Source organism: Pagrus pagrus (genome assembly GCF_965226575.1).
Source record: "Pagrus pagrus genome assembly, chromosome: 6".
Taxonomy (NCBI): Eukaryota; Metazoa; Chordata; class Actinopteri; order Spariformes; family Sparidae; genus Pagrus; species Pagrus pagrus.
The window spans coordinates 258991-271490 of NC_140190.1; the positions used below are offsets into that span (position 1 = coordinate 258991).

At 46.6% G+C, this 12500-nt stretch overlaps 1 protein-coding gene across 5 annotated transcripts in view; it reads left to right on the top strand.

The window, feature by feature from the left end:
* Nucleotides 1-3773: 3773 nt before the first annotated feature.
* The window catches only part of med16 (mediator complex subunit 16), an 8804-nt gene continuing 77 nt past the window's right edge, over nt 3774-12500 (top strand). Inside the window, exons 1-16 of one of the 5 annotated variants that reach the window (XM_084354472.1) lie at nt 3774-3792; nt 5756-5940; nt 6058-6165; nt 6369-6538; nt 8234-8515; nt 8591-8740; nt 9015-9120; nt 9204-9359; nt 9548-9768; nt 9972-10178; nt 10324-10534; nt 10607-10740; nt 11033-11225; nt 11708-11924; nt 12111-12194; nt 12309-12500. The exon at nt 12309-12500 is cut by the window's right edge and continues 77 nt beyond it. In XM_084354472.1, the coding sequence (XP_084210598.1) occupies nt 5802-5940; nt 6058-6165; nt 6369-6538; nt 8234-8515; nt 8591-8740; nt 9015-9120; nt 9204-9359; nt 9548-9768; nt 9972-10178; nt 10324-10534; nt 10607-10740; nt 11033-11225; nt 11708-11924; nt 12111-12194; nt 12309-12435 (2505 nt within the window). In that variant the 5' untranslated portion in view covers nt 3774-3792; nt 5756-5801 and the 3' untranslated portion in view covers nt 12436-12500. Of the gene's footprint in view, nt 3793-4970; nt 5176-5755; nt 5941-6057; nt 6166-6368; nt 6539-7297; nt 8516-8590; nt 8741-9014; nt 9121-9203; nt 9360-9547; nt 9769-9971; nt 10179-10323; nt 10535-10606; nt 10741-11032; nt 11226-11707; nt 11925-12110; nt 12195-12308 lie in introns of those variants that run through there. The other 4 variants (XM_084354471.1, XM_084354470.1, XM_084354474.1 and 1 more) reach the window with 4 other exon arrangements.

Genomic DNA, 12500 nt, shown 5'->3' on the forward strand with positions numbered 1-12500 from the left:
GCTTGCTGTCAGACCGTCACAGTGAGGTGAACTCTGACCTCAGATCAGAGTCTGAAGAGGATTCACCTGGTGATGGACCAGATGTCTTCACACTCTGGGACAGAAGATTAACCAATAACAGCTCTGATTAGTGATCAACATGTGTTCATTTTTAGTTGTTGCAGAATGTTTACAGTCATCACATCAATAACAATAAATCAGACATTATTTCTGTGCAGTGTGACTGTAGTTCTGTGCAGTATTACTGTAGTTCTTCTGTGGAGTATTACTGTAGTTCTGTGCAGTGTGACTGTAGTTCTTCTGTGGAGTATTACTGTAGTTCTGTGTAGTGTGACTTAGAGCTGGCTGGCCGATATTATCGGCCGATATTAGCATTTTCCAAACTATCGGTATCGGCATTTATAATGGCCGATAAATGAATATTTAAAAAATAAAATAAGAACGGACGAAACACCCTTCAACCATGTTATGAGTGTTGGCGTTGCATATTTTTCACCAGAGGACACTCTACAACATCCCTGTTGGTGGCACTCGTGTTTAGAACGCCACAAACCCGACAACCAGCTGATCCAGCCAGAGTCGGGCAGAGCGAACCAGTTACCCACGACTGAGATCATCGGTGGAGTGTGTTCATGGCAACTGTCACGAGAAATACATTGCTTGAATGACAATTAAAAGAACATCCTCATCAGTTCTCTTAACTCAAATAAGCATGACAAATTTGTGACTACCATGTCCAGTTTTGCTGCTGTTACATGTAAGCCGAGAGTGAAACGGAATTAGCAAGTAATTTTGATGTTCCTCTGTTCTGTTGTGACAATAAAACAAATACGTTTATTTTTAAACTGCATTATCATATTATTTCAGTGAGGACTCATAAATAACTACAAATAACTAATGTTACGGAAATCTGTTGTATGTTTTGTTACACGTTTCTGGATTTTTTTTTAATATATATATATATATCGGCTGATATATCGGAATATCGGATTTTTAAATCACCAAATATTTGTATCGGTATCGGCCTTAAAAATCCTTTATCGGTCGGGCTCTAGTGTGACTGTAGTTCTGTGTAGTGTGACTGTAGTTATGTGTAGTGTAGTGCGACTGTAGGTCTGTGGAGTGTTACTGCAGTGTTACTGCATTTCATTATAGTCTGAGTCATCGTGTCAGAAAAGAGTTTGTAACGAGTTGAGACAGATGTTCAGTCCAGATATTTGTCTGAAGTGTCCTGAACTTTCGTGTAAAAGCATAATTACGCCGAAAAAGCCACTTTTAAGATTTACCGTAGTTTCGTTTTTGGGTCAAAATCATTTTCAATGGCGTGCTAGGGGCAGCTGTATGGTAGCATCAAAATCGCTTTTTTTAAAACACTAAGAAGACTCGACACAACATGAAGCTTTGCTTCTTAAAAGTGGCTTTTTCGTCGTAATTATGCTTTTACACGAAGGTTTGACTGGGGTTCATTCACAAAAAAAGCCTAGGTTGCATTTTGGCGAGAGTTACACTTTAAAGGTCAGGACCTTCAGCATTACACATGTAGGTTAACTGGTCCGTTATCAGTGACCCACTGAGCTCATATCTCACTGTAGATCAGTGTGTTAATGGAGGACTGAACGGATCACGCCATTTCTCACTAAAACTAACTGAAGTTTGTTAGAAGCTCGTTAACACGACACTTCCTGCTAAATCTCGTGTTTTCTTCTTGACACCAGAACACATCAAGTTTGATTGTGACAGAAAACTGATCAACTGATCTAAGAGTGAAGAGTCACTTCAGTCTGTTATACTCTATACACACCCACATATACTATACACTCTTTATCATATATGTCTATATCTATACACACAAACACAATATATATATATACACACACACACACACACACACACACACACACACACACACAGTTGCAATCAAAATTATTCAACCTCCATTGCATTTTAGGTTTATTGGCAAAATTAAAACATTTTCAGGTGTTTGCAATAAACAAATTACACAAGAACAGTTTAAATAGTTAAATGAAACTAATATTACAAGGATTTTATCCAAATTCAACACTAAATCTTACTTTCAATGACGACTGCCGTCTCAAAAATATTCAACCCCCTGAATAGAATTCCTCATAAGAGACACATTTGCGAGAGATCATTGCCTTGCACAAACAAGGAAAAGGATACAAAAAGATAGCAAAGGCATTGAATGTTCCTAGAGATACAGTTGGAAGCATAGTTCTCAAGTTTAAAGTTAAAAGGAACAGTGGCTACACTTCCTGGACGTGGCAGAAAGAGGAAGCTATCAACGGATGCCATCAGAGTCCTGAGGAGGCAGGTGGTCAAAACCCTCGACTGACTGCAAAAGAACTGCAGAAGAGTTGGTGGCAGCAGGCACTGAGGTTTCAGTTTCCACAGTTAGGCGCATACTAAACGCTGAAGGGCTCCATGACCGAACTCCAAGACGTACACCACTACTGACCCAAAAGCACAAGAAAAGTCGGCTCCAATTTGCTCAACACTTTATAAATAAGCCAAAGAGGTTTTGGGATTCTGTTCTGTGGAGCGATGAAACAAAACTGGAACTTTTCGGCCCGATGGATCAGCGGTATGTCTGGAGGAGGAAGAATGAAGCATGAAGCATACGCTGAAAAGAACACCCTGCCCACAGTGAACCATGGCGGTGGCTCAGTGATGCTCTGGACTGCTTCACTTCCTCTGGCACTGGAAACCTGCAGCGTGTGGAGGGCAAGATGGATTCAATCAAGTATCAGGAAATCCTGGGAGAAAATGTCATGCCGCCTGTGAGGAAGCTGAAGCTTGGGCGTCATTGGACCTTCCAACAGGACAATGATCCTAAGCATACCTCAAAATCCACCAGGGCTTGGTTTCAGAAGAAGTCCTGGAAGATACTAAAGTGGCCATCACAGTCGCCTGACTTGCACCCCATTGAAAATCTCTGGTGGGATTTGAAAAAGGTGTTTGCAGCACGCAAATCCAAGAATATTAGTGACCTGAAGGCCTCTGCTCATGAGGAATGGGCTAAGATTCCTCAGGAACGCTGCCAGAAGCTGGTGTCTGGCTATGCATCACATTCGCAGCAGGTCATAACAGCAAAAGGGTGCTCTACTAAGTACTAAAGATGCTTGTCATGACGTGGTTGAATCATTTTGAGACTGCAGCAGTCATTAAAAGTGGCATTTTGTGGTGAATTTGGAGAACCGCTTGTGATATTAGTTGTGTTGAGCTATTTAAATTGTTCTTGTTTGATTTGTTTTTTGCAAACAGCTGCTAGTTTGTACATTTTGCCAATAAACCTAATTTGTAGTGGGGGTTGAATAATTTTGATTGCAACTGTGTGTGTGTGTGTGTGTGTGTGTGTGTGTGTGTGTGTGTGTGTGTGCTGTGGTTAGCTGGTCACTCTTTTGGTTGTCTTGTTTCACAGTAAACTCAGTTTCTTTGACTTTTGTCCTAAAAAAAACAGCAACATGTCTTTTTGAGCTGTTTGTCAGACTGTCTGTCATATGCATACATGTGAGGTAATGTTGGTAGACCTGCTGTCTCCTGTAGTACTTTATGTATTTGTACCACTGTTCTACTTGTATCAGTTTATACATCTATATTAACATCATTAGCTGAACATTAGCTGTCCTGCTCGTCCTGGGGCCTGCTGTGTGTATCTGCATCACTGTGTGTATTTGTACTACTGTATGTAGGTGTATCATATATTTGTAACTGCATCAGTAGAAGGGTGTATGTTGGCTGTCCTGCTCGCTGTGAGGCCTGCTGTCTGTGCAGGTAAACATACTCTAGGTAACTCTTCATATCTCTAAACTCGATGAGCTACAGCTAACATTAGCTTTCGATTAGCATTCAGCTGTCTTACCTGTTATTTACTCCACAGCTGGGTCCATGCTAACGTCTTCCCTCGGTGTTTTCATCAGAAGAGGCTGGCTCATAAACGCAACAGCTAGCTGTTAGCACTGTTAGCACAGTTATCAGGCTCCTTAAGCGCGCTAGTCGCCCATAAGAAGCGACCGATAAAGCAGCTAACAACAGCAGCAGTGGGGTTAGCTAGCAGCTAGCCGGTGGAGTCGTTTCAGTTTGATCCAACAGACTCGAAGGACATTAAAGACTCCGTCTGATGCGTCAAGATCAACTCGGAGCTTCACTTCAGCTAATACAAGCTAACAGAGGCTAGCGGGAGCTAACAGGAGACTGACGGTTGCTGTTATGAGACGGAATCACAACCAGAGCGGAAATCCGGGTCCTACACGTCCAGCGCGTGTCCCCGAATTCTGTCTGACAGGTGCTGTCTGCCACTCTCAGGTTAACCAGCTGCTGCCATCGTCAGTGTCACACTGCCGCCATCTTCTGGAGTTTCCATCAGTCCTGAAGTGACCCAAACACCGTCCATGACTCCATCATGTCCTCTCTATGTGATTTATACAGTATTCATTTATCCTACACATGTTGAACACTTCCTGGTAGCTGATCGTGTTAAGGACCGGTCAGCTGTTCAATAACGTGAAGTTGTGCTGATCACAGAGCTGCTGCCACTCTTTATTCATTTTCCTTCTTACAATGATCCTTTTCCTGATTTTAAAAGTAAAATACAACTACAGTACAACTACAGTCTAGCAGCACCACGAACGTCTTCCTCCTGTCACGAACGTCTAAAAGATTAACCAAAATATTTTATTAAAAATGTATTCTGCCTTATTCACACCGACCGATGCACCTGATAGACTCCGCTCAGGGATTAATCGTTATAATCGTCCTGCAGAGGAGGCTGTCCGGCGGCGCCATGTCAGTTAAACACAAACTACAGTCAAACAGACATCATACAAACTCTGTACAGATAATTAAAACACGTCACATAAACATCATACAAGCAGTAAGACACAAAGTTACCGTTTAATTAATGTTTTTAGTTTAATTAAATAATTTACAGACCGGCAGGTGTGGAGACAGCTGTACGACCTGTAGGGTCCTGAGACACTGTTGAACTGAATGACCGGTGGAAGGTTTGCTAACATGAACACTTTTATGTCTTACTTTATTGAACTCCACTGATTTATTTCAGATTTTTATTTCAAAGCATAAAATTCATCTTTTATCGAGAAAACGAGCTCTTTTTTTTTTTTTTATCTTAGTCTCTGAAGCTGAAAACAAAGAAAGGTGAGCTAACGTTAGCGGCTAAACTACACTTCTGTCAACGTTTTACTACTCATTTATGTACTAATTAACTCTAAATTACTAACTAAAATCTATTTAGTGATCTGTATTCTGACTGAAGTCTGGTTTAATTCGGCAGACTTGTTCAGCTCAGAGCTGCTGCTTTGAACAGGAGGTCTCGATGTTTAGGTTGAAACTACAGACCGCATCAGAACCAACTGCCGCTTAGAAATGTGCTTAAATTCTGAGTTTTTTAAAGGATGTTCGCTGTGGGAGGTCGAATAGCAGGGTGGCAGAAGTTAAAGTACACAGATCCTTTACTTCAGTTAAAGTACCAATACTGCAGTATAAAATACTACAAAATAATACTAGTTCTGCCATACTACAAGCTAAAGCATTAATAATCATACTCCAGTAAAATATCAATTATCAGCATAACTTACTAAAGTGAATTAAACAAAGTTTACTGATATATAATCAGATTATTATCACTGATGCATTAATGTGTAAACATGGTTTCATTATATTACACAGAGTATAATCAGAAACTGAACACTTTGTTCACTCGTGTCTCTGTTCTCAGGTGAGGCCTCCTGCTGGCCTCCAGTTTCTTCTTCTGTGGTTAAATCATGGAGCTGGCATACGTGTGTGAGTGGGAGAAACGCCCGAAAAGCACTCACTGTCCCTCCATCCCTCTGGTCTGCTCCTGGTCCTGCAGGAACCTGGTGGCCTTTACCACAGACCTGAAGAACGATGATGATGACAAAGGTACACACGTGCAGCACAAACACGGCCAACAGGAAGTCAGCAGATAACTGAAGAACCTGAATGAGTAAAGAACGTGTGAGGTTCTGACTTTGTTTACCCTGTGTGTGTGTGTTTCAGATGTCAGTCACATGATCCACGTCATTGACACTGAGCACCCCTGGGACATTTACTCCATCAATTCTGGACACACTGAGGTCATTTCCTGCCTGGAGTGGGACCAATCAGGTGAGCCGATCTTTAAAAGTCCACTGTGTATTTATTTGTTTGTTTTTGTGTCATTCGTCCCTCATGTGTTTGGATGCAAGACGTGACGCAGACTCTCTGAAGATGTCTCTGTAAATGATGTTTGTGGATGTCTTTTTACATCTGTGTCAGCATGTTGTTTGTGTATTTATGGATTATTGATTGTATTTAGTGTGTGTGTGCAGGCTCGAGGCTGCTGTCTGCAGACGGTGACGGTCAGATTAAATGTTGGTCGATGTCTGATCACCTGGTGAACAGCTGGGAGAGCGTCCTGTCCAGCTCTCTGGATGGAGATCCGATCGTGGCTCTGAGTTGGCTGCACAACGGAGTGAAACTCGCCCTGCATGTCGAGATGGTAACGCTCACTCACACACACAGTCATGGCTGCAGCCAGCTGTGAGTCAGCGCTATATAACTGTATGATCAGGAGCTGAGACATCTGGTCCGTCCTTTAAGTGTCTGTGAGGCAGCTCTGCTTTTTTTTCTCTAATATTTTATTAATTCATGCACAATATGTTAAGAGTTGTTCAGCTGGTCCCAGGTCAGCTGGTCCCAGGTCTGCTGGTCACCAGTCAGCCGGTCCCAGGTCTGCCGGTCCCAGGTCAGCTGGTCCCAGGTCAGCCGGTCCCAGGTCTGCTGGTCCCAGGTCAGCTGGTCCCAGGTCAGCTGGTCCCAGGTCTGCTGGTCACCAGTCAGCCGGTCCCAGGTCTGCCGGTCCCAGGTCTGCTGGTCACCAGTCAGCTGGTCCCAGGTCAGCTGGTCCCAGGTCTGCTGGTCACCAGTCAGCCGGTCCCAGGTCTGCCGGTCCCAGGTCTGCCAGTCACCAGTCAGCTGGTCCCAGGTCAGCTGGTCCCAGGTCAGCTGGTCACCAGTCAGCCGGTCCCAGGTCTGCCGGTCCCAGGTCAGCTGGTCCCAGGTCAGCCGGTCCCAGGTCTGCTGGTCACCAGTCAGCCGGTCCCAGGTCTGCCGGTCCCAGGTCAGCTGGTCCCAGGTCAGCCGGTCCCAGGTCTGCTGGTCACCAGTCAGCTGGTCCCAGGTCTGCTGGTCCCAGGTCTGCTGGTCCCAGGTCAGCTGCCGCTCTGTTATTCTACCACAGTCACTCGTCCACATGACTGTTCAAAGCAGCATCATGACCGAAGCTGCAGCAGGAAGCTAATATTTACAGATGAGCTATCAACTCAGTGCAGCTGTGGAGTCGTCACAGCACCGGGCTGTCAGAGGGCAGTAAGTGTGTCTGTTGTGTTAAAACTTGTATACGCAACATAAACTACTATTACTCCTGCCTTCTGCCGTGATGTAGTGAAATATTCAATCTAACGTGTGCTTTTAATTGTTCACGCTCAGTGTAGTGACAGCAGGGTTCTTCTAGAACAAGAGACCAAATCATGACAAACTACTGATGTCATGTTTCAGCCACAGAAGGTCTTCAAGTGAAAGTGAAGACATGAAGTCAGATGAGTCACCTGATAAGACACATTTTCAGAAAGATAACACACTGATGTGGACACGCCTCTAATCTTACTGTCTTCATGTGATTGGACAGACCAGATGTGGGGGTCACACAGACTTGGGACATCTGGACTGGATTCATCAAGTTTAAAGACGTTGTCACACCTTGACACGATCTATTATGCACATACACACAATTTACACATTTACACTTTCTGGATCATAATATAACCCTGTAGGAGACAACAAGCAAACAATATCATTCTAACCTAATACAGTTTAATAATAATGGAATAGAAATTACTCTTCTTTAGGACTTTTGTACTCTACTTAAAGTATCTGTTTTGATGACTTCCTTTATTTCTACTTGTTTTTGTAAAGTAACAGTAACAACTTCACTGTCACTGCATATTAAACTGACACTGAAGTATAAAACCACAGAGTCTTAACAGGTGTTAACAGAGAACAGCTCAGTTATCAGAACCCGGGCTCGGCCCTGCACACAGTATGTATGAATCAGATATGTGGAAGATGAGTCACACATGTAACCTGTCAGACGGCCGGCAGGTGACTCATGCTCCTGTTTTTTCTTCTGCTTCAGTCGGGTTCTACAAACTTCGGGGAGAAGTTCTCTCGGGTGAAGTTTTCTCCATCTCTGACACTGTTTGGCGGGAAGCCGATGGAGGGCTGGTTGGCGGTGACGGTGAGTGGTTTGGTTACCGTGTCATTGTTGAAGCCAGGCGGCGCTCTACTGACGGCCAGCGAGAGTCTGTGTCGGCTCAGGGGACGCGTGGCGTTAGCTGACATCGCCTTCACGGGAGGAGGGAACATTGTGGTGGCAGCGACCGACGGCAGCAGCTCATCCCCCGTCCAGTTCTACAAGGTCAGAACCACAAGAACACCTGATCATCTACCTGTTCCACCTCCAGCATGAAATAAAGGTTTTCTGTGTGTTCAGGTGGTCGTCAGCGTGGTGAGCGAGAAGTGTCGCATCGACACCGAACTGTTACCGTCTCTGTTCCTGCGCTGCACCACCGACCCCCTGAGGAGGGAGAAGTACCCCGCTGTCACACACCTCAAGTTCCTCACCAGAGAAAACTCTGAACAGGTAACCACCAGAACCACAGAGAACTCTGACAGAACCACAGTAGAACCAAAGAGTACTTCTGTTCTGACAGATCAGAGAACAGTAAAATCAAATCAAATCAAATCAAATTTTATTTGTATAGCCCAAATTCACAAATCACAGTTTGCCTCAGAGGGCTTTACAATCTGTACAGAGACGACACCCTCTGTCCTTCGAGTAGAACATGAAGACATAGAACCTTCAGCTGTTTGAGTGTGTGTGTGTGTGTGTGTGTGTGTGTGTGTGTGCGTTGTAGGTTCTGCTGTGTGCGTCCAATCAGAGCGGCAGCATCGTGGAGTGTTGGTCTCTGAGGAAGGAGGGACTTCCTGTCAACAACATCTTCCAGCACCGCTCACCAGTTGGTAAGAAACTAACCCTAACCCGGTTCTAACAGGTCTATACTGGTATTCTGATGTTTGACCTCTGACCTCCCGTCCGTGTCCAGTTGGTGAGAAGCAGCCGACCATCCTGAAGTGGAGGATCCTGACGACCACCAATGACCTGGAGCGAGTGTCGGCTGTTGCTCTGCCCAAACTGCCCATCTCCATCTCCAACACCGACCTGAAGGTGGCGTCAGACACCAAGTTCTGCCCTGGACTCGGTGAGGAGAACTTTAGTGTTAGGAAGTTTGGACCTGGACCTAGACCAGGTCCAGGTCCAGGTCCAGGTCCAAGTCAATATTAGTTGGTGGTCTCTGTTCCAGCTTTAGGTTTAACCTGAACAGGAGACTTTGCCCTGTTTGAACCCACCTCACCAGTCTGAGAACCGGTTCTGTCTATACTGTTTCAGGTCTGGCTCTGGCGTTCCATGACGGCAGTATTCAGATCCTCCACCGTCTGTCCCTACACACCATGGGAGTCTTTTACGGCTCCTCAACCTCCTCTGGTCAGAGACCTGGAGATGAGTCCGCCATTAAACGGCAAAGAACTGGAGGCCCCGCCCTCCACTTCAAGGCCCTGCAGTTCTCGTGGACCTCGCTGGCTCTGGCTGGAGTCGACAACCACGGCAAGGTGACAAGTCGTTGTCTCAGATTAATTGTGTTTCACCTGTGTGTTGCCAGGGAGACGCACCTGTAAATAAACAGCTGAAGTTTGCAACCCTGCAGTCTGGAGCTGTGATCCGGTGAAATGTTCTGAATCATGTGAAGAGTTTTAGTTCTGACATGCAGCAGAACAAACTATCAGGTGTCATCTGGTTGTTGTTTCCTGTTCAGCTCCACATGCTGCGAGTGTCGCCGTCTATGGGTCAGGTGCTGGAGATGAACACGACGCTACGCCACCTGCTGTTCCTGCTGGAGTACTGTATGGTGACGGGCTACGACTGGTGGGACGTCCTGCTACACGTGCAGCCCACTATGGTGCACAACCTGGTGGAGAAGCTGCACGAGGAGTACATGAGGCAGAACCAGGCGCTGCAGCAGGTCAGTAAGGCATGATGGGAGAGTCCGACACCGTAACACACAGGAGTCACATTAAACCTCCTGTTAGCTAGAAACAGCAGGAAACTACACTTCCCATGATGCCTCAGCTGGGCTGTATGTTCCCTGTTTTAAATGTCTGTCTCAGGTTCTGGCGACACGTATCTTGGCGGTGAAGGCGTCTCTCTGTAAACTCTCCACGGCAACGGCAACCCGAGCCTGCGACTTCCACGCCAAACTGCTGCTGATCGCCATCAGCTCCACCTTAAAGTCTCTACTGAGGCCGCACGTCCTCAACACACCTGACAAGAGTCCAGGTGACCGACTGACCGAGATCTGCGCCAAGAACACAGACACAGGTGAGACACCTGAGGGACAGGTAGACGGACACAAGGTGATGACCTGTAATTGATCACTGTGTGCTTCCTCAGATATTGATAAGGTGATGATCAATCTGAAGACAGAGGAGTTTGTGTTGGACGGCCCCCCCCTTCAGTCCCTGCAGCAGCTCATCCAGTGGGTGGGAGACTTTGTCCTCTACCTGCTGGCCAACCTGCCCAACCAGGTGAGAACACAGCTGATAAGATCCAGGTGATGAGAAGGTGAACGAGGTGGATGAATTTCCTTGTCGTATAAACAAGAGACACAAAGTCAACAGTCAGAATGTTTCTGCTTATGTTGATGATTGTCCTCATCACCTGAACAGAACCTGTGTCGTGTGAAGGATCAAATATTTTGACAACAAAACATAATAAAGTTAAAAGTTTAACTCCGTAGTGGGTCAGGTGTTTAGGTCAGACAGGTGATCACTCAATAACAAACGTTCCAGACCTGTGAGGTGTCCATCTGTCCTGCAGGGCTCCATGGTCCGGCCTGGGTTTGGCTTCATGAGGGATGGGGCGTCTCTGGGAATGCTGAGGGAGATGCTGGTGATGATCAGGATCTGGGGTCTGCTGAAGCCCGGCTGCCTGCCCACCTTCACCGCCACGTCCGACAACCAGGACAGCATGCAGCTGCTGTTCAGACTGCTCACCAAGCTGTGGCTCTGCTGTAAGAGACTACTGATCAGGGGACTGGACCAATCCTCTGTCAGAGGTTTGGACCGATCCTCTGTCAGGGGACTGGACCGATCCTCTGTCAGGGGACTGGACCAATCCTCTGTCAGAGGTCTGGACCGATCCTCTGTCTGAGGTCTGGACCGATCCTCTGTCTGAGGTCTGGACCGATCCTCTGTCAGGGGACTGGACCGATCCTCTGTCAGGGGACTGGACCAATCCTCTGTCTGAGGTCTGGACCGATCCTCTGTCAGAGGTCTGGACCGATCCTCTGTCTGAGGTCTGGACCGATCCTCTGTCAGGGGACTGGACCGATCCTCTGTCTGAGGTCTGGACCGATCCTCTGTCAGAGGTCTGGACCGATCCTCTGTCAGGGGACTGTACCGATCCTCTGTCAGAGGTCTGGACCATCGTCTGTCTAACTCTAGATGTTGTTCGGTTGACGTGTCTCTGATCAGCTGACTGTCTGTGTCGCAGCCCGGGACGACAGCCCCCCCCAGGACCCTGATGAGAGTCTGATAGACGAGTGCTGCCTGCTGCCCAGTCAGCTGCTGGTTCCCAGTATGGACTGGCTCCCAGTGAACGACGGGGTCATCGTCAAGCTGCAGGGGAAACATCCGCTCAGGCTGCAGTTTGGAAAAGCTTCATCTCTGCCTGGAGGGGGCGCCACCACCCCACTGGAGGTCTTCACCAGGTAATACACACCTGAACACCTGAACCTGAATCTAACCTGTCCAGCCCTGATACAACAAAACCAATCTGAAGGATCAATTTATCTCTGATCACTGTGGTGTGTGTGTGTGTGTCTGTTTGTGTGTGTCTGTTTGTGTGTGTGTGTGTGTGTGTGCGTGTGTGTGTGCGCATGTGTGTGTGTGTGTAGGAGTCCTGGCTCTCAGAAGATGGATAACCTGCGTTGTGTTCATATGGGAGTTTGTCCCACAGAGGAGAGCAAGGCCTGCACCAGGTGAGTCCACAGGAAATGACGTCACAGCACAGTCTGCAGATCACAAATCAATAGGATTGATCAATAATGATCAGTTACGGTTACAGATATTTTGACGGAACATGTTGTGTTCAGGTGCGGCTGTGTGACGATGCTTCGTTCTCCCAACAAGACAAACGCCATGAAGCAGTGGGAGCAGCGCTGGATCAAAAACTGTCTGTGTGGAGGTCTGTGGAGGAGAATCCCTCCTACACTCACCTGAACTCACCTGAACTCACCTGAGCAGGTCACACCTTGATGATGTCAACACTGCAGAGACTCTGTCAG